General features: G+C 43.5%; 1 protein-coding gene across 1 annotated transcript; it reads right to left on the bottom strand.

Moving 5' to 3' along the window:
* Positions 1-13,734: 13,734 nt before the first annotated feature.
* LOC142488373 (uncharacterized) lies at positions 13,735-27,513 on the bottom strand. Its single transcript, XM_075588838.1, has 5 exons — positions 27,375-27,513; positions 26,917-27,023; positions 21,449-21,559; positions 18,296-18,397; positions 13,735-15,315 (listed from the first exon to the last, which is right to left on the bottom strand). Exons 2-5 carry the CDS (start codon positions 26,990-26,992, stop codon positions 14,537-14,539), a joined length of 1,068 nt encoding a protein of 355 aa, XP_075444953.1. The 5' UTR covers positions 26,993-27,023; positions 27,375-27,513; the 3' UTR covers positions 13,735-14,536.
* Positions 27,514-27,905: the final 392 nt, after the last annotated feature.

Here is a 27,905-nt window from a genome sequence, read left to right as displayed (position 1 = left end):
GCAGGAACGGCATAAGAAGAAGCCATTTGAGACACTAGACAAGAAAGTTGAAGGCTTACTGTAGTGGCTATGCACAAGTTTGTCGCCTAGGTTAGGTGGCCGCTGACTCGCCATATTGACAGAACCCCCCAGTATGTTTTTTTTTTTAATCTGGGTCCGTCATCACTACATACCAGTGTTTTTGTAAAGCTTGTCTGTATTTCAACCAATTGCGATCATAAGTGCCAATAAATTGTATGATTTTGTCTCCTGTAGTCCTGTCCGCCATTTTTTTTTTTTCAACCAAAATTTTTTTTTTATTGAGTGCATGGTACAATAATCACATTTTCTTCCAACCCATTATCGTATACAAAGGTATCCATAACAACTCTTTTTATAAGTAAATTCACAAAAGACAGACTGGGGTTACAAACAGACCAACAAGACCTACAGACAGACTACACCTGGGAGGAGGTAGGGAGGGGGGGGAGGGGGGGGAGGAGGCTGCCACAGCACGATTTCGACTCCTCTGGACTTATCATAGAGGCTATGGTTCTCGTTGAGGTCTGGATTTCTTGGGTTTAGTAGGCTTTTGGTCCCAAAGGGCTCGCAGTAACAGTAGTCATTATGTAGACTTCTGATCTCTTCTGTTGTGTTTTGACCTATGCTTATCTTTTTCTTTGCCTAGTCTAGTGAACCCCTAATCTTGTCAAGAATCTAAGGTCTTCTGTTCACTACACTTCATCCAAGGAGAACGCGTCCGCATCTATTAAAGCAGTATGTTGGAGGCGCTGACCCCTGGGATATCGTTCAGGTCTAGCCATGGTGACCATACTTTGAGAAAGTTTGTGCCGGTGTCGTTAACTAGACTCGTTAACTGTTCCATCCGGCAAACGTGCCAAATTCGGTTTCTGATTTTTGGGATATTTGGTAGATCCGGTTGCTTCCACAATGCTGCGAGTTCGCACCTCAGGGCAGTTGCAAAATGTGCAATTAATTTGTGCTTCGACCTGTTTAGCCCCGGAGTGTCTCTGGCCAGCAGAAACAACCAGGGGTCCAAAGGGATCGTGCAGTCGAGAATTCTCCCTGTCCACCATTTTTGATGTTAAAAGTGAATTACGTGTTCTGGTTTTACAGATCTTCCTGCCCCTCTTGATAACTGCATTACTGCATCCACGGGCCTGGAAACGAGAACACGTCTCATTTGAATCTGGTGTTAAATACAGTAACAGAAGAGCAGTTTCTCTTGAGTCTGAGGAATTCTCCCACCGGGACTCCCCTAATCTGATGGGAAGGGTTGCACTGGAGGCGTGCAGGACAGCATTGGTTGCAGTGTCTTTGCTATTTATATCTGTAAATATCTGAGTATCTTGATCTAAATTAATCCCAAGATCCAGAAAATCAACTTTACACTGTGAGTAGTGTGAGCTAATTTGAGCCTATTGCCGTTTAAATTAGATTAAACTGTGTTCTGTAATTTTGTGATAAAACTTAAGAAATAACTTTATGTTTCAATTTATTTTTATTGTTTTAGAGAGACATAACAAATATATAGTCTTGGAATACATATGATGTTTTAACAGTGTCACTTGTCTATACAACAAAGAGCATTAACAGTTCGTCATCTGAAATAAAATAATTGATATAACACGCGTCTCTCCTGAGTTTAACAAAAGAAAGAGAAGAACGTAGAAAAGAAGAAAAAGAAGGGTGGGAGGGGTGGAAGGGGGGGGGTAGGACGAGCCCATTTGTCTGGTATTTCTGTATTTATTTATATGGGGTCCCTAGTTTCCTGGCCATATTTCCCAAATTTTGTGAAATTTGTCAGTTTTCTGGTTCAACTGTGCTGTGAGGAGCTCCATCATCTTTATTTCCCTTAGTCTCCGTAAGACAGTCTGCCTAGAAGGCGCATTTACCTTTTTCCAGGCAGCCGCAATAACACAGCGGGCAGCTGTCATTACATGAGTGATCATCTTACTTTCTGCCTTTCCTAATTCATCTATTTGTTTGGCCAGCACCATGGTCAGCGGTTCCACCTCAACCTCCACCCCCAAGTACTCTCTGATCAATCTTTGTATCATGACCCAGAATACCTGAATTTTTGGGCAACTCCACCAAATATGAACCATATCTCCTTTTTGCCCGCATCCCCTCCAGCACAAATCCGGGAACCTGGGGAAGATCTTAGCCAGCCTGCTCGGGGTTAGGTACCAATGAAATAGAATTTTATAAATATTCTCTTTGATAGTGGTACAGATTGACGTTTTTGCAGCTACCTCCCAAATGTCCTCCCAGTCTTCTCTATCGATCTCTGTATTCAAATCTTCTGCCCATTTGATCATATAGCTATGTTGGGAACAACCCGCTGATCGCGCCAGGCCCAGATATATCTCAGAAATCAGCCATTTACAGTAATATCCTTTCCTACACAGTCTTTCAAAATTTGTTAAATCTTTGAATGCCGAATCTTTGGAGACTTATTGCAGGTAATGCTTAATTTGGAGGTAACCAAACACTGGTATATTTATGATTTTGTGTTTCTTCTCCAGCGCCTGGAGTGGTAGAATTATACCGTTATCTACAAAGTCGTCAGCTACCATCAGCTTTAACGTCTTAAATTTATTGAGTCTCTGTGGGAGCCAGCCTGGGGAGAATTCAGGGTTATGGAATATAGGGGTTAGTAGTGTTGGACTGGCTGTCAGACCATATTTATCTTTATTTCTAGACCATATCCGCCATGTACATTTCATTGCTCCCAGTTTTAATGTTTCCAAGAAGGTCTCTCCTCCCCTCTCGGTCCACATAGCGGCCGGGAGAGAGAGAGGTCTTGTATAGGTAGACTCAAGTCCCACCCAGCAACTGGTGGCTGGATCATTGTTCCACATTATTGCTTGTTTGAGTTGGAAATAACTTTATATTGGGTCTTAGAGCCAGATTAATATTACCATCTCAGTTCTATATGGTTTATTACATTTACAATTTTCCTCTAGCAAGATATGCAAATGAGGAATTAATGTTTTTCATCCCTTAGAATTGTATTATTACAACGATCTCTGACACTCCTATTTGCTATGCGAGGTTTTTTTCGTCCACACTCGGCAGATCAGCTGATTAGTCGGTCAACCTATCCGGATCGGGTCATCTTGTCAGCTGAGATTGTCCCGCGTTGCCCGTTTTTTTATTTTACCTGATGTCATGGGGTGGGCGTGGTATATATACCCCTGTCTGCCATCTCCTCCCTAAGCCCCCCGAAGAAGCGGGAAGGCAAAACATATGTCGGGGCTGTCTGTTTGTTAGTGTACTCTCCAAGTCACCCCCTCATCACTCACAGATGTCCGATAATATTTTCCTGTGGTCACAAGGCGGCACGCGCATGTATATGGCTCAGCAACTTCAGCAGCAGCTTCTCAAGTTCCTGGATGCCTGCCTTGCCTAAATATCAACATACAGATATGTCCTGCTTGTTTCTCTGTCTCCACTCAACAAAAGTGCAGACATCAATCGTTATGTTTGGAAGATACCATCAAGATATAATCAAGATACATCCCATTTAGCTCAAAGCAACTCTTGGTGTTGTTATTCACACCTGTATTTTCAAAGGAATATGCAAGACAGAATTATGATGTTTGTTTGCATTTCAGCACCTATCCGGCAGATGGCATATTGTGTGTCTTTGCCTATGGAGCACGCCACACAGGCCATATGTGTACAATTGAAAACAGGTGTTTGTGGTAGTGTATGTCTTACAAAGCAGCATTGTTTTATGGCCTTGGCTCCTCAGATGTTATCAAAATTGTGGTTATTTCCGTTTTATGTAATTAAATAGAAAATGTTCATGTGTGAATGTGTGCCTACACATTGTCTTCAACGAATGATTGCTTTATTCACACACCGATATACGCAGGGTGTAGACACGGTTTTTGGTCAGTGCACCCATATATTCTTGGTATGTTTAATGATGAGTGTCAAAAAGGAGTGCTACTGGGCTTGGCAATATGTACTATAAACAAACACAAACAGAGCCCAGTGATACATCCAATGGCAGAAATAGACAGTGAAATACCTATATATTCTCTTGTAAAAAGGGTAATTTAGTTTAACCCTTTGGCCAAAGCCAGTTAAGTTCTTTCAAATCTAAAGCTGTCTCACATTTTAATCTGGTCTGTAACTGTTTCATACGCCCATAATATATATTTTCTAAAACTGTGCATTCAGTGTCTTGTATATAATGTATACCCTGTTCATTTATGTAACTGTATTTGTAACCATGTATTATTTGTCTTAACTCTGTGCCCAGGAAATACTTGAAAACGAGAGGTAACTCTCAATGTATTACTTCCTGGTAAAATATTTTATAAATAAATAAAGCGTCTTACCGTAAGCCTGCTGCCACTTACAAGGCATGACCATAATTCACAGGTCCTAACACTGATAACAATTCTTATTAACCTGTACAATACTAGGAAGAATGATCATATTTGATCTGTCATAATCAGCTGCATGGTTCTAAATCTGATTGAAATTCTTATTTACCTGGACAATACCAGAAAGAATACTCTGTATTAGATCTGGAGAAGCCATGTGTGAAAAACTATGTAAACCTTATGAGTCAATAGCTTGTAGAACCACCTTTAGCAGCAATAACTTGAAGTAATTGTTTTCTGTATGACTTTATCAGTCTCTCACATTGTTGTGGAGAAATTTTGGCCCACTCTTCTTTACAACATTGCTTCAGTTCATTGAAGTTTGCGGGCATTTGTTTATGCACAGCTCTCTCAAGGTCCAGCCACAGCATTTCAATCGGGTTGAGGTCTGGACTTTGTCTGGGCCATTGCAACACCTTGATTCTTTTCTTTATCAGCCATTCTGTTGTAGATTTGCTGGTGTGCTTGGGATCATTGTCCTGTTGCATGACCCAATTTCGGCCAAGCTTTAGCTGTCGGACAGATGGCCTCACATTTGACTCTAGAATACTTTGGTATACAGAGTTCTTGGTCGACTTAATGACTGCAAGGTTCCCAGGTCCTGTGGCTACAAAACAAGCCCAAATCATCACCCCTCCACCTCCGTGCTTGACAGTTAGTATGAGGTGTTTGTGCTGATATGCTGTGTTTGGTTTTCGCCAAACGTGGTGCTGTGCATTATGGCCAAACATCTCCACTTTGGTCTCGTCTGTCCAAAGGACATTGTTCTAGAAGTCTTGTGGTTTGTTCAGATGCAACTTTGCAAACCTAAGCCGTGCTGCCATGCTCTTTTTAGAGAGAAGAGGCTTTGTCCTGGCAACCCTTCCAAACAAACCATACTTGTTCAGTCTTTTTCTAATTGTTCTGTCATGAACTTTAACATTTAACATGCTAACTGAGGCCTGTAGAGTCTGAGATGTAACTCTCGGGTTTTTTGCAATTTCTCTGAGCATTGCACGGTCTGACCTTGGGGTGAATTTGCAGGGACGTCCACTCCTGGGAAGATTGGCAACTGTCTTGAATGTTTTCCACTTTTGAATAATCTTTCTCACTGTAGAATGATGGACTTTAAATTGTTTGGAAATGGCCTTATAACCCTTCCCAGATTGATGGGCAGCAACAATTGCTTCTCTAAGATCATTGCTGATGTCTTTCCTTCTTGGCACTGTTCCAGGCCAGCAAACTGCTAAAACTTCGGCTTTTATAGAGGTGGTCAAACTTGCTGATGATCAATTAATCAAGGGCATTTGATTAGCAGCACCTGTCTGCTACTTAGCATCTTAATTCCTATTTATTTATTTATAAAATATTTTACCAGGAAGTAATACATTGAGAGTTACCTCTCGTTACCACATAGCTTCTCCATTTTGGCTTTATTTTTGTTAAATAAATCATGACACGGTGTAATATCCCATGTGTTGTTGTTCATCTGAGGTTGTATTTTCCTAATTGTTAGACCTGCTCAGGAACAGATGATTGTTATTATGTCCTGATATGTAAAACCATAGAATTCAAAGAGGGTGTACTTTCTTTTTCTTGGGTTTATCGGCACGATCCGTTGTGGAACCAGCGCAGTCGGGCGTATCATGACCGATATGTCCATGACAAAATATGGTGAGAAATTGCTGCGATTTTGACCATCACAAGTATATTGATTATTTAATTGATTATATATTGTTGAATTGTAATTATTTAATTATTGTAAAAACTTTTAATTCTAAAAGCTTTTTACATTAAATATACATTACAGTATCCTTGCACTATTTCTGTAGTATGACATGCTTAATGGTAGAATGTTTGTGCAAGAAATTAGCCTTAATATATAGATATATAGTACGGTCTATGACAGGTGTGCGCAAACTATTTTCGCAAGGCAGCTGCACCTGATCCTCACAAGTTTAGCACCGGCAGACTAAAGGCGCCTCGGATTAACAGCGCAGGGGTAAGAGCTTCCGGTCCGCCTGTCTGTAATAGACACGCGATCGCAGGGGTTAGATTAAAATTCTAACATTACAGAAATGTATTTAAAACCAGAGACAGAACATGAAACACAGACAGAGCTCAATGCTACATCCAAAGACACTATTACACGGTACAGTGCCTAAATATATATATATAGATTGATTTATTTATAAAATGTTTTACCAGGAAGTAATACATTGAGAGTTACCTCTCGTTTTCAAGTATGTTCTGGACATAGTTAATATGACAAATAATATATGGTTACAAATACAGTTACATAAATGAGCAGGGTATACATTATATACAATACATTGCATGCACAGTTAGAGAAGATGTATATTATAGGCTTATGTAACAGTTACAGTCCAGATTAAAGTGTGAGACAGCCTTAGTTTGGAAAGAACTTAAACTGCTGGTAGATGTGAGTCTCCGGTAGGTTGTTCAAGTTTTGGGGTGCACGATAAGTGAAGGAGGAGCGGCCGGATACTTTGTTGAGCCTTGGGACCATGAACAGTCTTTTGGAGTCAGATCTCAGATGATAAGTGCTGCATATGGTAGGGGTGAGGAGCTTGTTCAGGTAGGTGGGTAGCTTGCCCAGAAAGTATTTGAAGGCAAGACAGGAAAGGTGAACTTTGCGCCTAGACTCGAGTGATGACCAATCTAGTTCTTTGAGCATTTCTAGACGTGTGTTATAGTTGCATTGGAGAACAAAACGACAAATTGAATTGTAGAGGGTGTCAAGTTTGCTAAGGTGGGTTTGAGGTGCCGAGCCATATACTATATCTCCATAGTCAATAATTGGCATTAGCATCTGCTGTGCAATACGCTTTCTGACCAGCAGGCTTAGGGAGGATTTGTTCATGTAAAGTACACCTAGTTTGGCATAGGTTTTGGATGTCAGGGCATCAATGTGCATTCCGAATGTTAAGTGGGAGTCAAACCATATGCCCAGGTATTTAAAACTAGTAACAGGAGTTAGGGTGGTGTTAGCGTTGGTTCTAATCAGGAGCTCAGTCACTGGAAGCTTTACAAATTTAGTCTTGGTCCCAAATACCATTGTTACAGTCTTGTCAGTGTTTAAAAACAGTTTGTTTTGGGAAATCCAGTTTTCGAGTCTCAAAAAGTCAGACTGAAGTATGTGTTCAAGGTGGGAGAGGCTATGGCTGTGTGCATATAAGATTGTGTCATCTGCATACATGTGTATTGAAGCTTCCTTACAAGCTGTGGGAAGATCATTGATGAACACTGAGAAAAGTAGGGGCCCCAGAATAGAGCCTTGCGGGACGCCACAGGTGATATTTAGGGGGTTGGAGTTAGAGCCTGAGATGGACACATGTTGGGATCTAACTGATAGGTAGGACTGAAACCAGTTTAAAGCATGCTTCCCTATTCCAGAGCTGTGGAGTTTGTTAAGCTGGATACCATGATCAACAGTATCAAAAGCCTTTGCAAAATCTAGGAATATTGCACCAGTGAGAGTTGACCACGTTCCATTCCACACTGGATTTCATTGCAAACTTTTAGCAGGGTAGTTACGGTGGAGTGTTTGGGGCGAAAGCCAGATTGGAATTGCCTAGGGAAATTTGTCTTGGTTTAGTAATCGCTTAGTTGAGAGTGGACACATTTTTCCATGACTTTGGATAGGATTGGGAGAAGGGAGATTGGCTTGTAGTTTGAGACAGTGTTTTTGTCCCCACTTTTGAAGATTGGGACAACTCTAGCAGTTTTCCAGGTCTTAGGGATATGGCCTGCAGACAGGATAGAGTTGACTATGGAAGCAATTGGTTTGGCAATTGCTGGGGCACCAAGTCTTAGGAACCTAGATTGTAATAAGTCAGGTCCACATTGGCTGCTTAGTTTTAATTTAAGGAGTGCTTGTCTAATCTCCTCTTCAGATACTGGCCAAATTGAAAATTGTGGGCAGTGTTGGGAGGGGGTGGGGCTATATGGGTACTCCAAGGATGAGATTCAGGTTTGTGGTTTGGGCTGCGTTTCGCTAATAAGTTAGTAGCACACCCCACAAAGTAGTCATTGAATGCATTTGCAATGTCGGTGGGTTTGTCAGAGTAATATCCCTGTAACAGGGGACTTATCCCTGTTCACAAATGTGCCTCTAATCCAGCAGTGTGGTGGTTAACTGCTGGTAGGCAATTAACTAACACCACCTGGCTGATTGCAGGTGGTAGAAAAAGCCTACCTTTGAGACAGGAAGAGAGACTCCTTAGCTCACACCTGAGCTGAACTAGGAGACAGAGCAGAGATTCCTTAGTCCACAACTGGGCTGAACCAAGGAAGGACAGATGTCTTGAGCGACAAGCTGACCATAAGACAAAGGGGACAAGATTCTAAACTTGGAGCCTGACATTTCCTGTGCACACAAGGGTGCGGTTCCAAGAGAGCAGAGAAGCTTCCCCTACAGCAGCCCAGCTAACAGATAAGGCTTTTCATATAAGACTATTATCTATGTCTATGTGTATTGATAAATGTCTCCATGATTTGGGGCTGGTAAATAGCTTAGCTAACCAACCCAGTCAGAGAGGGCTGAGCTACATGTGTAGATAGTCTCCAAAGCAGAGATAGGTTTTTTTTGTTTGGCTTATTCTCTTATGTTGATTTTTGCTGTGTTTAAAGCGACAGGCACAATAAAGCCTTGTTTTAATTTCACCTTAAAACAGTCTCCATTGTGTACCTCTGCACATGTCCTCCTACAATCCCCCTTGGTGATATTACTTGGCTGTTGATGGTTAGAAGGCTGGAATATGTTGTTGATAACCTTCCAGAAGTTAGCTGGGTTTGATGTATTCTGGAGGAGATTGTCAGAGTAATATTGTGCTTTTGCGTGCCTTGTTTGCCTTGTGCACGTGTTCCACAGGCATCTGTAGTGATTGAGATCCTTGATAGTGCCAGTTACTTTGTGGCTTTTCCACAAGGCATCCTTGAACTGGTAGAGTGCTATAAGGTCAGGTGTTACCCATGGAAGGTGGGCACCCCGTACCCTTATTCTGCGTAGTGGAGCATGGGTATCAGAGTTTTAAGAACTCGGATTCTAAATAGTCGAACGCAGAATCAGGGTCTGGAATTAAATCGATTCTGTGCTAAGGGCAATTGGTAAGGTCAGCCAGAAACTGTTGTGGGTTAAAGTTTCTAAATGTTCTAGTGAGGAGAACGTTAGGGCTTGATTGGTAGATATCTTTTGAATAAAATGGTCTTTTAGTTTAACTCTTTGGCCAGTGTTGTAAGCCCTTGAGCCCCTCCAAGGCAGACCACGTCTCAAGGGTCCTAACACTAAAATAGATTCTTAATAACCTGTACATTACCAGGAAGAATGATTTATAATAAATCTGTCAAAATTAGTTGCATAGTTCTAAGTATGTAAAACATACTGGACACCTAACAAGCTCCTATTGAACCCCCAAAATAACCACAACATATATATAAGCATATGAGTGTCACAGAGGAGTGCTTTTCCTGGTAATGTACAGGTTAATAAAAGCTTCAATCAGACTTAGAACTTTGCAACTAATATTGACAGATTTACTATAAATCATTCTTCCTGTTATTACACAGGTTATTAAGAATTTATATTAGCATTAGGGACCCCTGAATTGTGGTCTGCCGTGCAGATGGCTCAGGGGCTTACAACAATTTTGGCAAAAATGTCAAACTAAAAGACCATTTTACTTAATAGATATTTATACATATATATTTAGGCACTGTACCGTGTATGAGTTTCACTGGATGTGCTAAAACTGAGCTCTGTCTGTGTTTTATGTTCTGTCTCTGGTTTTAAATAGTTCTAAGTATGATTGAAGCTCTTATTAATCTGTATAATACCAGAAAAAGCCCTCTGTATTAGATTTGTCGCAATCAAACTGCAAGCAAGTTCCCATGGGTGTGGAAGGTGCAAAGGAGTGAGCTTTAACCATTTAAAAGTGGGAGGGGGTGAGCTTCAAACTAGGGAAGGAGGAGCCACCCTCCAAATCAGCTAGGACCAGCTGAACAAGAATTGCAAAACATACAGGACCCCTATAAGCTCATATTGTGGTTATTTTGGGGGTTCAATATGAGCTTATAGGGGTACTGTATGTAGTACAGAAATGTAGTAGGGGGTCTCCGGAGCTGAACAAAGTGGATTTCAGCCTCGGGACCCTCTACTTCCCGAGTTATAGGCTCCGGTATGGGGTGCCGGTATCCCCATGTTAAAATCCATGTGGGATGTAAACAAAGCAACTGCAACGGACCATCTCGGGTCCACCACGCGGCGTGACGTGCGATGTCCCCAGGTAAATGTTCGAATAACGGCCGCTGCACCTGTAATAGCTATTGTGTGAGTTGTAGTCACTTAGACTCAATAATATAACAGATACAACACATCTATTATACGGAATGATGGATGCATATTTAAACATAACATTGACTCCATTATGTGTAGGACAAATAGCAGAATCAGTCTCTTGAAGAATAACTATATACATATTCTGAATGTTGCTGTCACATGTAGCCATTATACATCAGTATGAGGTTACTATTAGATACACAAGGTATGAAAACAATATTTAAATACCATTTTGCCATGGTACAGCTCCATCACCATTAAAATAATCTTTAAACGAATTGCGAATGTTTGTGTTGACAGCGCCATCTTTGTTTACAGGGGAAACGGAGAAAGCGGAAGTGATGTCGAGGGCCCGCCTACCAGCCATGCGAATCCGACTGAAGTGCATGGTCACAAAAAGCCGGGGAGACAGCAGCGCAGAAAGGCAGACACTCGCACTCTAGCAAGCGAGGAGAGTGTATGAGCTCTGTCTTATTATAAACTGTCTCTCTCTTACCGGCTGGATTTCTGCAATCACTTCTCTCGCACACTACATGGAGGATAAGCAGGAAGACGCCAGGGAGAGCATTTGCCCTTGGTAGTAGAATAAACATTTTCTCGCCCCCCCGACTTTTTTCACCCTACATTTTTGACGTGTATTATACGTTTTTCTGTCCTCACATTGTTGTTATCCTCCATCCCCCTTTTTTTTCCACCGCCAACCACTCCCTTCCCTCCACATTATTGTAGTTGTTGTTTCCAGAGATGTGATCTCCAGACCCTGCATTTGGGGATATTGTACAGCTGCTACTAATTTTGCCAAATACACCTTTATTGACTTGTTCAAATTGACAATTGTTTCTATTTGCGTGCTGGGGTCTGTGTCTCTCTGTGTCTGTCTGTCTGTCTCTGTGTCTGTCTGTCTGTCTCTCTCTGTCTGTCTCTGTGTCTGTCTGTCTGTGTGTCTCTCTCTGTGTCTGTCTGTGTCTCTCTCTGTGTCTGTCTGTCTGTCTCTCTCTGTGTCTGTCTGTCTCTCTCTGTGTCTGTCTGTCTCTCTCTGTGTCTGTCTGTCTCTCTCTGTGTCTGTCTGTCTCTCTCTGTGTCTGTCTGTCTGTCTCTGTGTCTGTCTGTCTCTGTGTCTGTCTGTCACTGTGTCTGTCTGTCACTGTGTCTGTCTGTCTCTGTGTCTGTCTGTCTCTGTGTCTGTCTGTCTCTCTCTGTGTCTGTCTGTCTCTCTCTGTCTGTCTGTCTCTCTGTGTCTGTCTGTCTCTCTCTGTGTCTGTCTGTCTCTCTCTGTCTGTCTCTCTCTGTGTCTGTCTGTCTCTCTCTGTGTCTGTCTGTCTCTCTCTGTGTCTGTCTGTCTCTCTCTGTCTGTCTCTCTCTGTGTCTGTCTGTCTCTCTCTGTGTCTGTCTGTCTCTCTCTGTGTCTGTCTGTCTCTCTCTGTGTCTGTCTGTCTCTCTCTGTGTCTGTCTGTCTCTCTCTGTGTCTGTCTGTCTCTCTCTGTGTCTGTCTGTCTCTCTCTGTGTCTGTCTGTCTCTCTCTGTGTCTGTCTGTCTCTCTCTGTGTCTGTCTGTCTCTCTCTGTGTCTGTCTGTCTCTCTCTGTGTCTGTCTGTCTCTCTCTGTGTCTGTCTGTCTCTCTCTGTGTCTGTCTGTCTCTCTCTGTGTCTGTCTGTCTCTCTCTGTGTCTGTCTGTCTCTCTCTGTGTCTGTCTGTCTCTCTCTGTGTCTGTCTGTCTCTCTCTGTGTCTGTCTGTCTCTCTCTGTGTCTGTCTGTCTGTGTCTGTCTATCTATCTATCTATATTTTGGGGGGTGAGCAGAGGGTCCCCCCTGCCTCTGTGCACCAATTTATCTAGTTTATATTTACACATATAGTTATTTGTGGAGTGCTACCTAACAAACATCCTTTTTGTAAAACTTTTTCTCCTGTTTAATTTTAATTTAGCTCAGCTTGCAAAACATATGCCAGTTTGTGTAGCGAATAACTGTTTAGGTGCCGAAATGGCAGAGATACGCCCAGTGTTGTGAGACACTGAGAATGTATGCATGCACGCCTCCTTTCCTTTGGTATGACAGACAGACCGTTAAGAATTTTGATTTAGTGCCTACGTTAGTCAGATTCTTTGGCGGTCTATGCATACGTCCTCTTGCTGTAGCTACACAGTATATAATAATAGTCTCCGATAGCCTGTTATCCTAAAGAATGAGAGTGGGGTTTTGTTTCTTCCACACACCTTTATCATTTTACTAAATTGGGAGATTAAGATCGGGGTGTCATCTCATTTTAATTCAGTGATGCCCACTTTTAGATCTTCAAATCCTTTAATTTGTCTTAAATAATACTATGTTGGACCCAGCCTCTTTGTAATTTAAGACTCTGAGTCCAGATGTGTTTCCTGGACGTAAGCAATACCAGATTTCAGTTTTTTCAGATACTGCAATATATATATTTTTTCCGTTTCATGGGGGTATTTAGCCACTTTACATTCCACGAGACTACTTGTATGCCCTTTTATTCTGTCTATACTGTACGTGTGCTTAGACATTTCCTCCTTTACAAATGGATTGCTATTTGGTAAAGTTATAACTGTTGTGTGCTTGAAGGAGGTCCGAAATGTACCAGAGCGGAGAGTGTTGGGATTACAGCGGAAGTAAGAGGTTTGAGGCGATTAGAGGGAATGGAGTAGAGGGAGAGGAGAGCAATAGCAGCATATACAATACTACGCTCCAGTGTATACACTGATGTCTCTGAAGAGGACTATTAGTCCCAAAGCATTTCCCACAGTCCTTACATTGTCCAGACACTTTCATCGAGACTGACGAAGCCGCGAAGACGGCGAAACGCGTTGCTCAAAAAAGTTTTGGATTGTCCTGAGGAGGCATCCGTAGATACCCGGTGTTACTCGTGTTTCAAACTGCGCACTCTCTCTGCACCGGACGCGGTAGTAGAGACTTTATACTGCGGGAGTACATGCGGATTCTTGGTGTTGCTGACACAGACTTTTATACATGTGAGTGTGCTTTCATTTTTTAATAAATGTTTTACTGCGTATCTGAAACACGTTTCATATATCCTATCTGACTCTGGGGGAGCTGCGTGTGAGCGACGTTACTCAGTTACTCTACTACTGGGACAACATGGTCCACGGATAGTCCCCAAAGCAGCTCATCATACCAGAACAGAAGGCTTCATCTGACAGAACTTTCTATGTGCCTGTAATTACACATGGCCATGTAAGTAGTGTCTATATATTCTCATTTCACTTCACTATTAGTGAATGGTATACACGGCCCTCTGCATTCTATTCTGTCATAGATTGCATTAGTGGGAGACTGTGCTTGTGACTGAACCGGCTCCCACAATCAGTACAAGCAAAAGGCTTAAGCCCAGTGTGTACTCGCTGATGTGTTGCGAGCTGAACCTTTAGCTGGAAACATTTTCCAGACTCTGTACAGGTAAAAGGTTTCTCCCCTGTGTGAGACAATTGGTGTGTTTGAAGGTTCCCCCTGTGACGGAATTATCTCCCACACTCAGTACAAACAAAAGGGTTCTCTCCAGTGTGGATCCGTAGGTGTCTATGGAGTTCATAATTCATCGAGAAGCTTTTGCCACACTCTTTACAGACACAAGACTTCTTCCCAGTGTGGTGGCGACGACAATGTTCATAGAAGTTTCCACTGTAGGAGAAACTTTTCCCACAGCCAGCACCGATATAAGGCTTCACACCAGTGTGGACATGCTGGTGTTTGCAAAAATTCTCCTTCAGGTGGAAACATTTGCCACAGTTTCCTCAGTTGCCTCAGTACAAACAAAAGTCTTATCTTTTATGTGGATTTGTTGGTGTTCCAGAAGGTTCATCTTCTGCAAGGAATTTAGTGCATCCAAAAGGTTTTCCTCCAGTGTGAATCCATTGGTGTACAAGGAGAATCATCTTATTTGAGAAACATTTTCCACAATTAGTACAGACAAAAGGCCTGCCAGTGTGAGTTTGCTGGTGTTTGAGAAGGTTTTCATTGCTGCAAAATCGTCTCTCACACTTTGTACAGATAAAAGGCTTCACAATCCTGTGGGTTTTTAGAAACACATTCTGTTTTGCACCTTTTATCAGGTTCTTCTTGGACTGAGTTTTCTGATGGGTCGGTGGATTTCCATCTTGTAGAAAACCTTTAGTGATCTTCATTCCGACATGCAGCTTTTTCTTTCTATGAGACCTGATGCAATTTTTTAAAGGAATACTGGAAATTATTTGTTTTTTCTCTGTACAAAGGTGCAACTTTTGTTCCTCACGTGCCCTTACCTGGGTCTTTAAAGTTCTCCTTGGCGTTGGGTGCTTCCCAGACTCAGTATGAGCAGAAGACCTCTCGTCGGTGTCAGATTTCTGATGCACTAGAAGTTGTCTTTTTTCGTTGGATTTTGTGCCATATTCAAGTGACCTCAGCAAAAGTGATTCCATTTGGCTAGTGTTTTGCTGAAAACCAAGGCTCTCTCTAGACTCTCTTTTATCTCTCGAGCTCTTGTTAGCTTTTGTGATTTCTGATCCATATGGAATTAAACAGTATCCAGCAGCATCACGGCTCCACTTATTGGGCCTGGTCGCTAACAAAATAAAAAAGACAGAAAACATTATTAATTTGAAACAAGAAAAATTATTCTATTTTAGGCAAAATAACTGAATGCAACGGATTTAGCCAAAGGTTAAGCAGAACATACTAATGGTTCTAATTTAGGATATGCACACTTTGTAGAACATCTAAGAGTTCCTATTTCATCCATTAGCATTCCTAAATTTGACTACAAATCGCTAAAGTTGATTTGTGCCACCTCAGACCTAGCAAAATGGGGAAATTACAGAAAGATACAGACTGATCAATTACCACCAAATTAAAAACCAATGCAAACGGAGCACAATAAAAACAAAGTACACATACATGAATTGATGAATAGCTTCAGCTTATGTAAAAAATAATACATCCTTCAGATTGTTACAACATGCGTTAATGCGGGATAAATTGTTACGAAAAATAACAAAATAATATTTGAGTCTATATAATGTTGTCAAAATGACACACACACACACACACACACACACACACACACACACACACACACACACACACACACACACACACACACGGTGGGTAAAAAAAGTGACAAAAACCCTCCACAGTAAAGCATATAGCAAATGGAAATATTACTGTGTGCTGATTTGCATGTCTTAGGCTGGGTTGCAGACCTGTCTTTCACCATTATCACCCAGCACTTCCACTGCAGCAAGGGATTCTGGGAAATGACATGCAAATGAGCACACAATGTGTCACCTTTTGCCTGGAATATCCATTCACATGGAGCCCATTTAATCTGATGCATCGCCTTTCACACAACTTTTAAGCACAGCACGGGACTAGCAAAGCAAGTACATGCTAGTCCCATGCTGTGCTAAAAAGCTGTGTGAACGGCGATGCATCAGATTAAATGGGCTCCATGTGAATGGATATTCCAGGCAAAAGGTGACACATTGTGTGCTCATTTGCATGTCATTTCCCAGAATCCTTGCTGTAGTGGGAACACCAAGACATGTGAATGTGCTCACAAGTGATATTCTTTATTGGAAATATATATATATATATATATATATATATATATATATATATACTAGCTTTTTTGCCCGGCTTCGCCTGGGGAATGTAATATTGAATACATGTCCCCTCCCCTCCCCCCTTCCACCCTGCTGCCGGCACATCTCCCCGGGCACCCCCATCCCCCACTGCTGGATGTAGTGCGGGGTGAGATTTGTCTCTCTGTGTGTATATGTGTGTCTCCCCCCGCTGCCGGAACATGTCCCACCCCCCTCCCCCCCCCGCTGGCGGCACATGTGTCCCCTCCCCCCCCCCCCCGTCACATCTCTCCGCGCTGCTGTGGCATGTCCCCTTGCTGCCGGCACATCTCTCCCCCCCCCCCCCCTGTTGGTACATCTCTCCCCCCGCCCCCTGCCTGCTGGTACATCTCCCCCCGCTATCTGGCACATCTCCCCCTCTTCCCCCCGCTGGCACATCACACACACCAGTGATTCCCAACCTTTTCTGTTTGGAGAAACCCTTTAAGTATTTCGTAAAATTTCGGGGAACCCCTATCTGGATTACACATTTTCGACAGGGGTAAATCACAAAATAGACGTGTAAAGCAGTTGGGGTAATAAATAATAACTAACTCATACTTTTGAATAAAGAATGTGTATATATTTTGTAATGATTTTGTTTTAAACATCAACCCCCCTACGAATCAATGTCTCTCTCCCTCCTCTCCTCTCCCTCCTCCTCCTCTCTCTCCCCCTCCTTCTCTGTCCCCCTTCTCTCCCTCTCCCCCTCACACACTCTGTATCTGTCACACAGACGTCACACAGACGTCACACAGACGTCACACAGACGTCACACACACACGACAAACACGTCACACACACAGACACACGTCACACACACAGACACACGTCACACACACAGACACACGTCACACACACAGACACACGTCACACACACAGACACACACGTCACACACACAGACACGTCACACATCTCACACACACACACACCTCACACACACACACACACACACACACGTCACACACGTCACACACACACACACGTCACACACACACACACGTCACACACACGTCACACACACACACATCACACACACACGTCACACACACACACACGTCACACACACACGTCACACACACACACGTCACACACACACACGTCACACACATTGTCACACTGTCAAACACACACACCTTTACAGAAGAAGCAGAAAAAGCAGAAGCAGCCTCTCCCCCCTCCCCTCCCGTAGCTCACATGCAAAGATTACAGAAGAATCAGCAGCAGCCTGTACTGCCGATACCACAGATCCCCCTCACCCCCCTCCCCCTCGTAGTTCACAGACCTCAGGCAGCAGGAAGCTTGAGGCAGCGAGGACCGCAACGCGCTCCTAGGAGAGGGGAGGTAAGGAGGAGGAGAGCAGAGAGGGGAGAACCATGGGCAGCAGTGTGTGCGGGCGGCCAGGCGGAACCCCTGGGACTGCTCCGCGGAGCCCTGGCTGAGAATCACCGACACACACACACAGCCCCATCCAGACAAGGACACGCCCACTCCCTTAGTAGCCACGCCCCCTGCTTTTACTGCTGTCCAGCCGAGTGAAACTTAGAATGTCCATAATTTGGGAGGTGAATGACATTGGAAGCTCAAAATAGTTGCGTTGACCTACAAATCCGCCGCAGAATGTACAGTGAAAGTTTCGTGGTGCTACATGGTGCCATTTGTGAGATTTCGATGCTTCTGACATACAAACAAACGGAAAACATAATCCAATTTAGAATTATAGTATATATATATTAAAATATTCGAAAAGATTTTGCCAAGTCATCAACAATCTCAACAAATACAGGAAGATAGGAAAATGGGGCGAGGAGACAGGAGACAGAGTGGAGAGTGGGGAATAAGGAAAAGTGTGATCGCAATTGTAATGATTTTGCTAAATTTATTGAACACCAAGGCTTCCTCTACAATTGTTTTTTTTTTACCTCTCGAGTTCTTGTTAGTTTTGGTGATTTCAGATCCGTATGGAATTAAACAGTATCCAGCAGCATCACGGGTCCACTCCTGCTCCTTATTGGGCCAGTCCTCTAATAAAATATAAAGGCAGAAAATATTATCCTATTTCAAATACAAAATTGCTGAATGTAACGGATTGAAACAAAATTGATCAATTGACAATTATCATATTTGCTTCTCAATTTCTTCCAAATGGAAAGCTGGAGCAAATGGAGCAAAATAATAGCAAAGTTCACTTACTTTAATGAATTGATATTCAAATAAAACTTGTGTTTGGAATGACTTTCTTCGCATCAGTTTAATTACATAGCACCCTCATTGGAGCTTGATTAATAGCTTTAGCTCGTTAGATTAAATATAATACATACGTCAGATTATGTTACAACCTGGGTTTATTCAGGGTACATTATTGTTATGAAAATATTATTCAGCCCATATGGCTGTCACAATGATGCTGGAAATGACCCGACCAATCCACAGCTTTATATAAAGAAAACATTGTGACAATAATACAGATATACGAGGAAGCCACTGCCGATAGTAGGAGCTCATATAACTTACAGAATTTCAATAACAGTTTGTGGGTACAGAAGTATCCCTGGGCTGGGCGTAGCGCTAAGGGTATTTGCTGTACAACCCAACGATTCCTAGGGAGACCGCACAGCATCAAAATACATTTTCTGGAGTGTGTCTGAAGTGAAGGGTCGTGCATGCTCCTTCAAGGAATCTGGCCCCCAAAAAAACGTATGGGCGAAGCTGCACCAATAAGGGTACTCGTCTTTGGGAGAAGGGGGCCGATAAGGGAACACTACGTCAGTGATGTAATACCTTCGCCCCTAGCTAATCAGATGCGAGGGGCGGGGCTTACAACGGGCCAGGATTTACAAAGAACCTTTTCCGTGGCGTGAAAACCTGCGCCTGGCAGGGGGAGGGGCTGAGGGGAGTCGGGAGGCCAAAAAGTCATTTGTCCTGGATGGATGACCCCCTGTGGATACTCTCAAACACCAGCGAGGGACAAAGAACCCCACGTGGCCCTTCTTCCTTCCCACGCCAGACCCCTGCCATGGCCGTCCCCTGTCCCATCCATCCTGCTGCTGGAGCGAGGTAGGGGGGTGGTTGGGGGTTCGCTGGAGGCCGCAGGAAGGAAAGCAGCATCTTGTTTGCCAACCAGGGTGGTACGCTCTACTTTTATGCCGCCAAACACCATTCCCCCTACCCCCGCATGCGGAGTAGAAAAGGGGGAGAACGGATGTGGCATAAATAGTGGAGGAGAGGGGGCTTGCCTGGGTGGCCCACTGGAGTTTTCTGCCATGCGCCTTTCCCCTTCCGCTTGCCAAATAGAAGGGACCAAAGGGAGAGCGGGCGCCGTCGGAACGCAGAGGAGATACAGGGCCCACGAGTGCCCCATCACGGGAAATCGCTCAAACTGCCGGGTCCGCTTCCACCACGCAATAACCCCTCCCCCCTCGCACGGCAAGCGAAGACCAGATAAGAGTGTCGTGGGGCCGTCTGGGGTCCTGCAGTCGGATTATCCAGTTGGCAGTCTATCTATACAGTTGGTTTGATCTTCTGCTATTTTGAGAGATATTTTGAGACTGGTTCCTTACAAGCTATAAGGATTTGCCATAGTATCTGGAATAACCCATTATTGTATTGGTTCTCTATGACATTAGTGCATTAACATTAGTTGATTCATTCTGAGTTTGTCTCATCAGTATTTAGAGAATATCTGCTGCATTATGCGAGACAGTCTGTTTTCTATTGAGGCAGTGTCTGCTGCAATTGTAGGTGGTACCCCACTGAGGGATACCGATTAATAAGCATTCCTCTTCCTCTTTTCTGTATATCTATTGATATTGAGTTTATAGTGTTAGGGAGCACCTGTTTGTGCTGAAACTTTGCCCCCCCCCCCCCATTATTCACATTTTATCCCCCTCCTTTCCCCTTGTCTCCCCTTACCGTGACTCCCTTCCCTAGTGCATTTTTTCCCCCCTCGTATGTTAATGTATTTTGTGAGATAGCATTGTATATTTCTGACTTGTTATTTAGCCTATATCGGTATCTTGGACATGTGTGGATGTTTGCTCCATGTAACTTTCAATATATAAGTAAAAACTTTATTTTTTTAAATATTTTATTGCAATCTTATTCTCTTTATGTGCTGGGAACATACCCCATGTTCTCTCATACATGTACATCTGGATATTAGAGGACACACAAACACCCCCCCCCCCCCGCTTTGGTTTAGACTAGGAACACTGCCAGCTTCAGAGTATATAATATTACAGATAATGAATACTTGCTCGTTATCTGAAGACTTATCTTCCACAAGATTTGGAGCTGCTCTGCAAGGTATCATTGGTACCTTCGGGTGATGGCCTTTTTCTATTTGGCCACTTTTGGCCAGTTCTTGTACACTGGGTTTAGTTATGAGTTTTATCCGGTTTTATTATTTCTTTGAGTGGTGAGTTTATGGGTTTTCATACTTATTACAGTGGGAAGGAAGAAGGGCCACGTGGGGTTCTTTGTCCCTCGCTGGTGTCCGAGAGTATCCACAGGGGCTCATCTCTCTTTTTTTTTTTATCTACATATCCAGAGACGGAAGTAGCTATTTTTACGTCAGTCGCAAGTTCCACCAACTGCACCATCCCCTCCCCCAACCGATGGTTAAAATTCAAGGGAATAATCTCAAAGCTCCGAGATCGCTGTTCCATGCGATCTGACCCGGTAGCGACATTGAAATGAATGGGGCTTCTGGGTCAGATTGCACAGAATTGCAATCTCAACGCTTTAAGAATATGCCCCAAAACCTCTACAATACATGGAGTTCTGCGCCCCCATCGCCTAGTACCTGTGGAAGCTGCCCAGCCCTAGTTCTGCCTCTCTATATATCTGTACACAATTCTTGTTATAAACAGTATTACCAACCTGACTACAGGTACTTGTCCTCACATCAAGCGGTTTCGATCCGTTTTTGTTTTTTTTTAGCCCTAACCCCAATGCATTTTTACTCCCCATTCCTATGTAAAATAAAGGCTTGGAAAACCAGGACTGTATTACAGCCTCATGCTAACATAGAGTAAATTTTCATTGTTGCATATAGAGCATTGTTGGTCACTTACTGATTTGAAGTTGGATGGTTTTTCCTCCTCTTGTGCCCTGTAAATCCCCATTACTCAGGTCTTTCTTCCCTGGGTTACTCTGCAATCTCTCCAATATAACCACTGGGTAACCTGCCATAAGGAAAAGCAACACATCTTTCTTAAAAAGTGTCACTATACATAAACAGATGTGAAACACATGATAATACCTGCTCAGGCAAAATAAACAGCAGAATACTCATTCATGTATTTATGTAACTAATGTGCCAATTTAAATGTGTTTTGATGCATTGCTCCATTTTCTAATTGCGTTTGATACATCGCCTTACAATCTGTAGAAAACAACAGTCCTCCTTGGCGCTGGTCTCAGACGAAAAAGTGCACAAGAGACAAAAAATAGTGTCAAATACCTGACAGTATTAATGGTTGTATATATCCTCAAAGTGATTCCCAACCCCAATATTATTGAAAATCATTGCGATTCATTTAGTAAACATACACCTTATACACCACAAACTGATGTGACAGTGAACTACAAAGTATCACAAAATGCTAAAGAATAATAAACATATTGAGTATATTGTAAATGGTGGTGAACTATTACTACATATCGTTTGAATATACAGCAGGGCGCCAGTCATGCGGCGGGTTCCGTTCTCGATTTTCATTATGTGCACGTGCGCAGACCGGCAATGTGCCGTTCTACGCATGCGCAATATCGACAAAACCCTACATTCTGCTCACGCGCGAACCCAGACCGGCCCGCTCTGCGCATGCGCGAACCCGGACCGGCCCGTTCTGCGCATGCGCGAGCCCGGACCGGCCCGTTCTGCGCATGCGCGAACCCGGACCGGCCCGCTCTGCGCATGCGCGAACCCGGACCGGCCCGTTCTGCGCATGCGCGAGCCCGGACCGGCCCGTTCTGCGCATGCGCGAACCCGGACCGGCCCGCTCTGCGCATGCGCGAACCCGGACCGGCCCGCTCTGCGCATGCGCGAACCCGGACCGGCCCGCTCTGCGCATGCGCGAACCCGGACCGGCCCGTTCTGTGCATGCGCGAGCCCGGACCGGCCCGTTCTGCGCATGCGCAAACCCGGACCGGCCCGTTCTGCGCATGCGCGAACCCGGACCGGCCCGTTCTGCGCATGCGCGAACCCGGACCGGCCCGTTCTGCGCATGCGCGGACATGGCGGCCCCCCTTCTCAGTATCGCCGCACCGCCGAAAAGCAGAGCCTGGGAAGCGGGGCCTTGCTGTAAATGCTGCCCTTTAAGCCTCCCCATGGTGGCGAGTTGCAATAGAAAAAGACAGGACTGCCCTAGTCACATATGGATGTACGTGACTAGGGCAGATCTCTCTTTTTCTAGTCCTACCACCCCGGAGAAGCTTAAAGGGCAGTATTTATATTCTAACAATCTGTACTAATAGTTCACCACCATTTTCAATATATGTATTATTCTTTAGCATTTTTTGACAATTTATAGTTCACGGCCACATCATTTTTTGGTGTATAAAGTGTATGTTCACTAAATTAATCACATTGAATTTTAATAAGATCAAGATCGGTGATGGGAATCACTTTGAGGATATACACATCCATTAATACTGTGACGTATTTGACACTATTTTATTTTTGTCTTTTGTGCACTTTTTCATCGGAGACCAGCACCACGGAGGACTATTATTTTCGACATCTATTGGAAGGATCTAGACAATCAGGGAGGGCTCTAGGGGCTGTAGGACTCTCTGGTTTCTAAAGGTTTTGTCCCTTGTCAATGTAAAAAATGTCAGTGTGTGTGTACATATTTTTTCGCGAGAAAGATATACAGGCAGTCCTCATTTTACAACGCTACGCTTTACAACTAATACCTATGTTCATTTTTACAACGCCAAAACGGCTTATCCAACGCTCTTACAACGCTTTGCAAAGTTGTTTATATGTATATAATATATATATTATATAATATTATACTATATAATATATTATATTTTATGTTATATTATATATATAAAATACAGTATATACACTATATAATTTATGTGCGTGCTGCGTATCTTATTGCCGGCATAAAATAGTTTGTGTATTTTAGCATTAAAAATGCCTTCAGGAACGGAACCTTTCATTTAAACAGTGTTCCTATGGGAAAACGTGTTTTGCTTTAAGACGTTTCGCTATCCAACGCCATTTTGAGTAACGCATTGTGTCGGATAACCGAGGACTGCCTGTATAGTGTATCTTGTTGGTTAGTGCTGGCACTTGTGTATGATCCTTTTGCATCTTCTCCTTACAATCTGTGTCTCCCTAACTTCTCCTATTGACCCTCCTCATATCACAAGATGATGCACATGGTGGAAAACTTGGAGCAGAGACCTTGATATATGGATGCAAGATGAAAATGACACAAATTTGCCTACATTCTGCTGAAAATTTCCCTTGATACATTACCGGCCTGCATTAGGTCTCGGACACGCTTACCGCTGGCGTGCTGAGGCGCGCTGAGGCTCAGGGAAAGCGGGTGCTTTCCCTGGCCTTGCGGTTGCTTACCGACAGCGCTCTCAGCAGGCCGTCAGGGGGCGGTCCAGGGGCGGGCGCGTCACTGGCCGAGGGCGGGCCAGTGACGTCACGGAGCTGGTTCGCCCTCATTGGACGAACCGCTCACGTGACCGGCCTGTCTCGCCGGCAAGCGGGGGAATTTTAAATTCCCCTAAGACCTGCGCTTCCGCAAGCGCGCGGAAGCGCAGGTGAGCCCCTACTAAAGCCGCTCTAATTGCGGCTGTAGGGGCTCAGTGCTGAGCGGGAGCGCCCGTCAGCACGCTTCCGCAAGCAAGCAGGCAACATGTCCGAGGCCTTACCCATACAATGTGACACGTCTTCACAGGACCTTCCCATGTGCCAGTCTACAAACCCTCCCTGACCTGCAGCAGTCTGATATACAGCCTCACAGCTTCAGTAGAAGGACGTGCTGCTTCTTGTTGCTCATTGAGATGGATATTTCTTGCAAACTGATCAGTAGGACACAGCATTTAAACAGCCTCTGGTGGTCTGCACTAGCTGGAAGATGTAAAATGTCCTAAGGTCTCTTTTATAATCACTCCTGCATAACAGGCCTCCGCATTCTGGTTTTAGCACATAAAAAGACACGTTTATTCTGATGATAAATACTCACATACAAAAAATGACGGTGACATCAAATAAGTTATAATATCTTCAAAGATGGTTGTATAATTATGCTGCTCTTCGTTGTAAACCCTCTGTCTGATATTGGTGGTATATCTGCGTTCCCAATGTTAACCCATCTTTCTCCTTCTTGGTCTAATCACATTTCCTATCTCCTAGCTCCATATATCAGTATTTAACCAGAGTATATCCCTTAGTCAGACCTTCCTTCTACTAATTCTATTAGCAGATAAGGCATCTACATGTGTGTCCTACAGCTTAAAACTGATGTCATACCTGGTAAGGAACTGCCCATCCGCCTTACAAGGGAATACATTTATATTATCAGTTTTTATTACCTCAGAATATAATCAGGTGTCAATAGCAACTGTCTTTCGCTGGCCTTTCCCCAGACAACTGAAGACAGCCATGTGGCCTCCCCGTCTATCCATAGATCCTGCTTGTTAGAATAAGTTAGCCCAGAGGTGCGCAAATTGGGGGGCGGGAGAATATGCAGGGGGGGGGGGCGCAGGCTGTTACAGAGGCCTTGCGCACTTTCCCCAGGCATTAAATTTAATGCCGGGGGAGGCGTGAGGCCTCTGTAACCTCACTTACCTACTGGCAGCGGGGTCTTCAGCGACGCGTCGTAAAATGCTGCGGCGGGGGTCACGTGACCCGCAATGTCATTTTAAGCCGTGCCTTCGGGGGGCACGAACGTTGCGGCTCCCAGGAAGCGGGCCGCAGCTGAAAAAGTTTGCGCAGTGCTGAATTATGCACCCCTTTTTACTTAAAATACTTCCCTTGTAATGAGATCTACAGAAGATTGGAACATTATCCTATGCAAGAAGACCTACAGAGATTACCAATTCACCACTAAAATAAGATCATGTGCGCGATATAATCCGTATCAGAAAAGAATCGTTAATTTGGGAGGTCTTTTCACTTTGCTGCAAAAACAGGCTCTACTGTGGTTCTTTCCCCTCATACAGAGGTGAAGGGAAGGGTTCACAGTGTAGGGTAGGACCTGCAAAATGTGGTTATGCCTTGACGTGGTATGCAGGCTTATGACGCTTTGGCCAAAGAGTTTAACTAAATAACCAAGAAAATAATATTATTATTGAAGTATTTACACTTTATACTTATTACCATACGTGGCTTGTCAATTGGATGTAGCATGGGGCTACCCCGTCTTTTGTTGTATCATGTGTGGCCTCCTGTTTTTACACACCGGATTCAAACCCAATTACAATATAATAATGTAACGGAAAGGGAATTCTTACAGAAGAAGATCTCAGAGTATCCACCTCTCTCTGACGATGTCAATGTGTGTAATGCTAGATAACAGGTTCCTCCGTTTGCTTCCCTTACTTAAAATGATAGGTTATTGTGGTTGTAACCCACTGTCCCTATATTTTCGGGTGCAGACGATATGTATCTATGGGACAAGACCTGTAGGTTGTAAAGCTGCAGACCAAGCAATATCCTACGTGTTCTTTTTATCAATCAGTTCAGTACTGTGAGAAAATACTTGTAGCATTTTCATTTTTTTAAAACAACTGTGAATTACATTTTGAATGTATTATAATGTAACAAGCATTTTTTGTTTCTATAGCAACCATTTACAAAGTCACATCCCCTTTCTCTTCTGAAACATGCTCTGGCACACCCCTTTTTTGAACTCTGCCCTCTCTCTAGCAGTGCACCAATTGTATCTAGTGACAGGAGAATGGATCGATCGGCAACTTAGCGAATTACTTATTGTGTGGATTGTATTGATGCACATATTAAAGCTGCAGGTCAAGCTGTTATTTTCTTTTTTTTTTTAAATAATTTTTCTATTCAATATGTGCATCACTACAATCTACACATTGACTAGTGATTAGCTAAGTTGCTGATCGATCCGTTCTCCTGCAATCGAAATTGGTCTGGGGGTCACTAAATGCATCTTGGGTTCTCATCTGCTGCACCGACAGACAAAGTTCTTTGAGGAAGATCATGTGACCTGGCAGGCACTAGATTCAATTGGTTCACTGCTAGAGAGGGCAGGGCTCAAAAAGGCGATGCTGTTTCAGAAGGGGAAGGGGATGTGACTTTGTATATGGTTGCTATAGGAACAAAAATGCCTGTTACATTAGAATATATAGAAAATGTATTTAAAAAAATTTTTTAAATGCTACACGTATTTTCTCATAGTGCAGAACTGATTTATTGAAAAAACACACATGTAAGACATTGCTTTAACTGCAGCTTTGAAGGGGAAAAAATTAAATGTTAAAAAAAAAACGGCAGCTTCGACTGCTGCTTTAAAACAAGCAAAATATCTTCTCTACTTACTCAACAAGCGCAAATCTATGATCATACTGGAGAGGGCTCCTCTGCCTGTCCTGGGGGAGAACTTTCCTCTGTCCATATTGGCTGAGGATCAGATGATGTACTTAGGTCTATGAATAAGCATAGATACATACACCATATGTTTATCAACACATACAAATATGCAGAGAGATATACAAACACATACAGTGGTGTGTGCAGAAATATTCACCCCTTTGCTAATTTTTCACATTTTATTGGCACGTGAGTGGGATCCATAACCAGCCCGCTGGGTTTCCCTGCATTGTACAAACTGTACTACAATTATCATCACTTCCTCCTCATCATTATTCTATCTGTACATGATATCAACACACACAGGCGCACACAGGCACACACAGGCACACACAGGCACACACAGGCACACAATTTAAAGGGAATCCCAGCCTCCTGTAGAAATGACTTATTTATACATTACTTACCTCCTGTATCCTGATTACTTCACTTCCTGCTTCAGACTCACGTGGAAATCCTTCTGTGCCTGTTACAATGTGGCCGGCTACTGGCTAGAGAGTAACAGGAAGTCGCATGATCACTTCCTCCCATCACACCACAAAACCAAAAGGCCTCATGGGAAATGTAGTTTTTTTTTTGTCTCAGAGATTCCCTGAGCCTGGTACACATCAGATCTCACAGTGATTTACAGATAGAAAGATCCAGGCTGCAAACTGAGGACAATAAGAATGTTCCCTTACACTTCCTGCCATATTATTTCCTCTCTCTGTGCCGGAGCACGTGGTAATGTTATGTAGCCCCCTTTCCCCCGTGTCTAGGGCGACTATGGGTGGTGGGTTACCCAATTGGCTCACAGGAGGCCTGATCCTCTGCTGCAGGGAGCCTCGGGTGTACCTAATACTATTTGGTGACAGCGCCTCCACCTGAGAAGGATCCCAATACAAAAAGATGGCCCCTCCCAAGACAATAATAATACACACATGTATGGTAAACGAGTA

The sequence above is a fragment of the Ascaphus truei genome, chromosome 2 (genome assembly GCF_040206685.1).
Source record: "Ascaphus truei isolate aAscTru1 chromosome 2, aAscTru1.hap1, whole genome shotgun sequence".
Lineage (NCBI taxonomy): Eukaryota > Metazoa > Chordata > Amphibia > Anura > Ascaphidae > Ascaphus > Ascaphus truei.
Note: the sequence above shows the minus strand (reverse complement) of the source record. Positions and strands in the feature narration are given on the sequence as shown.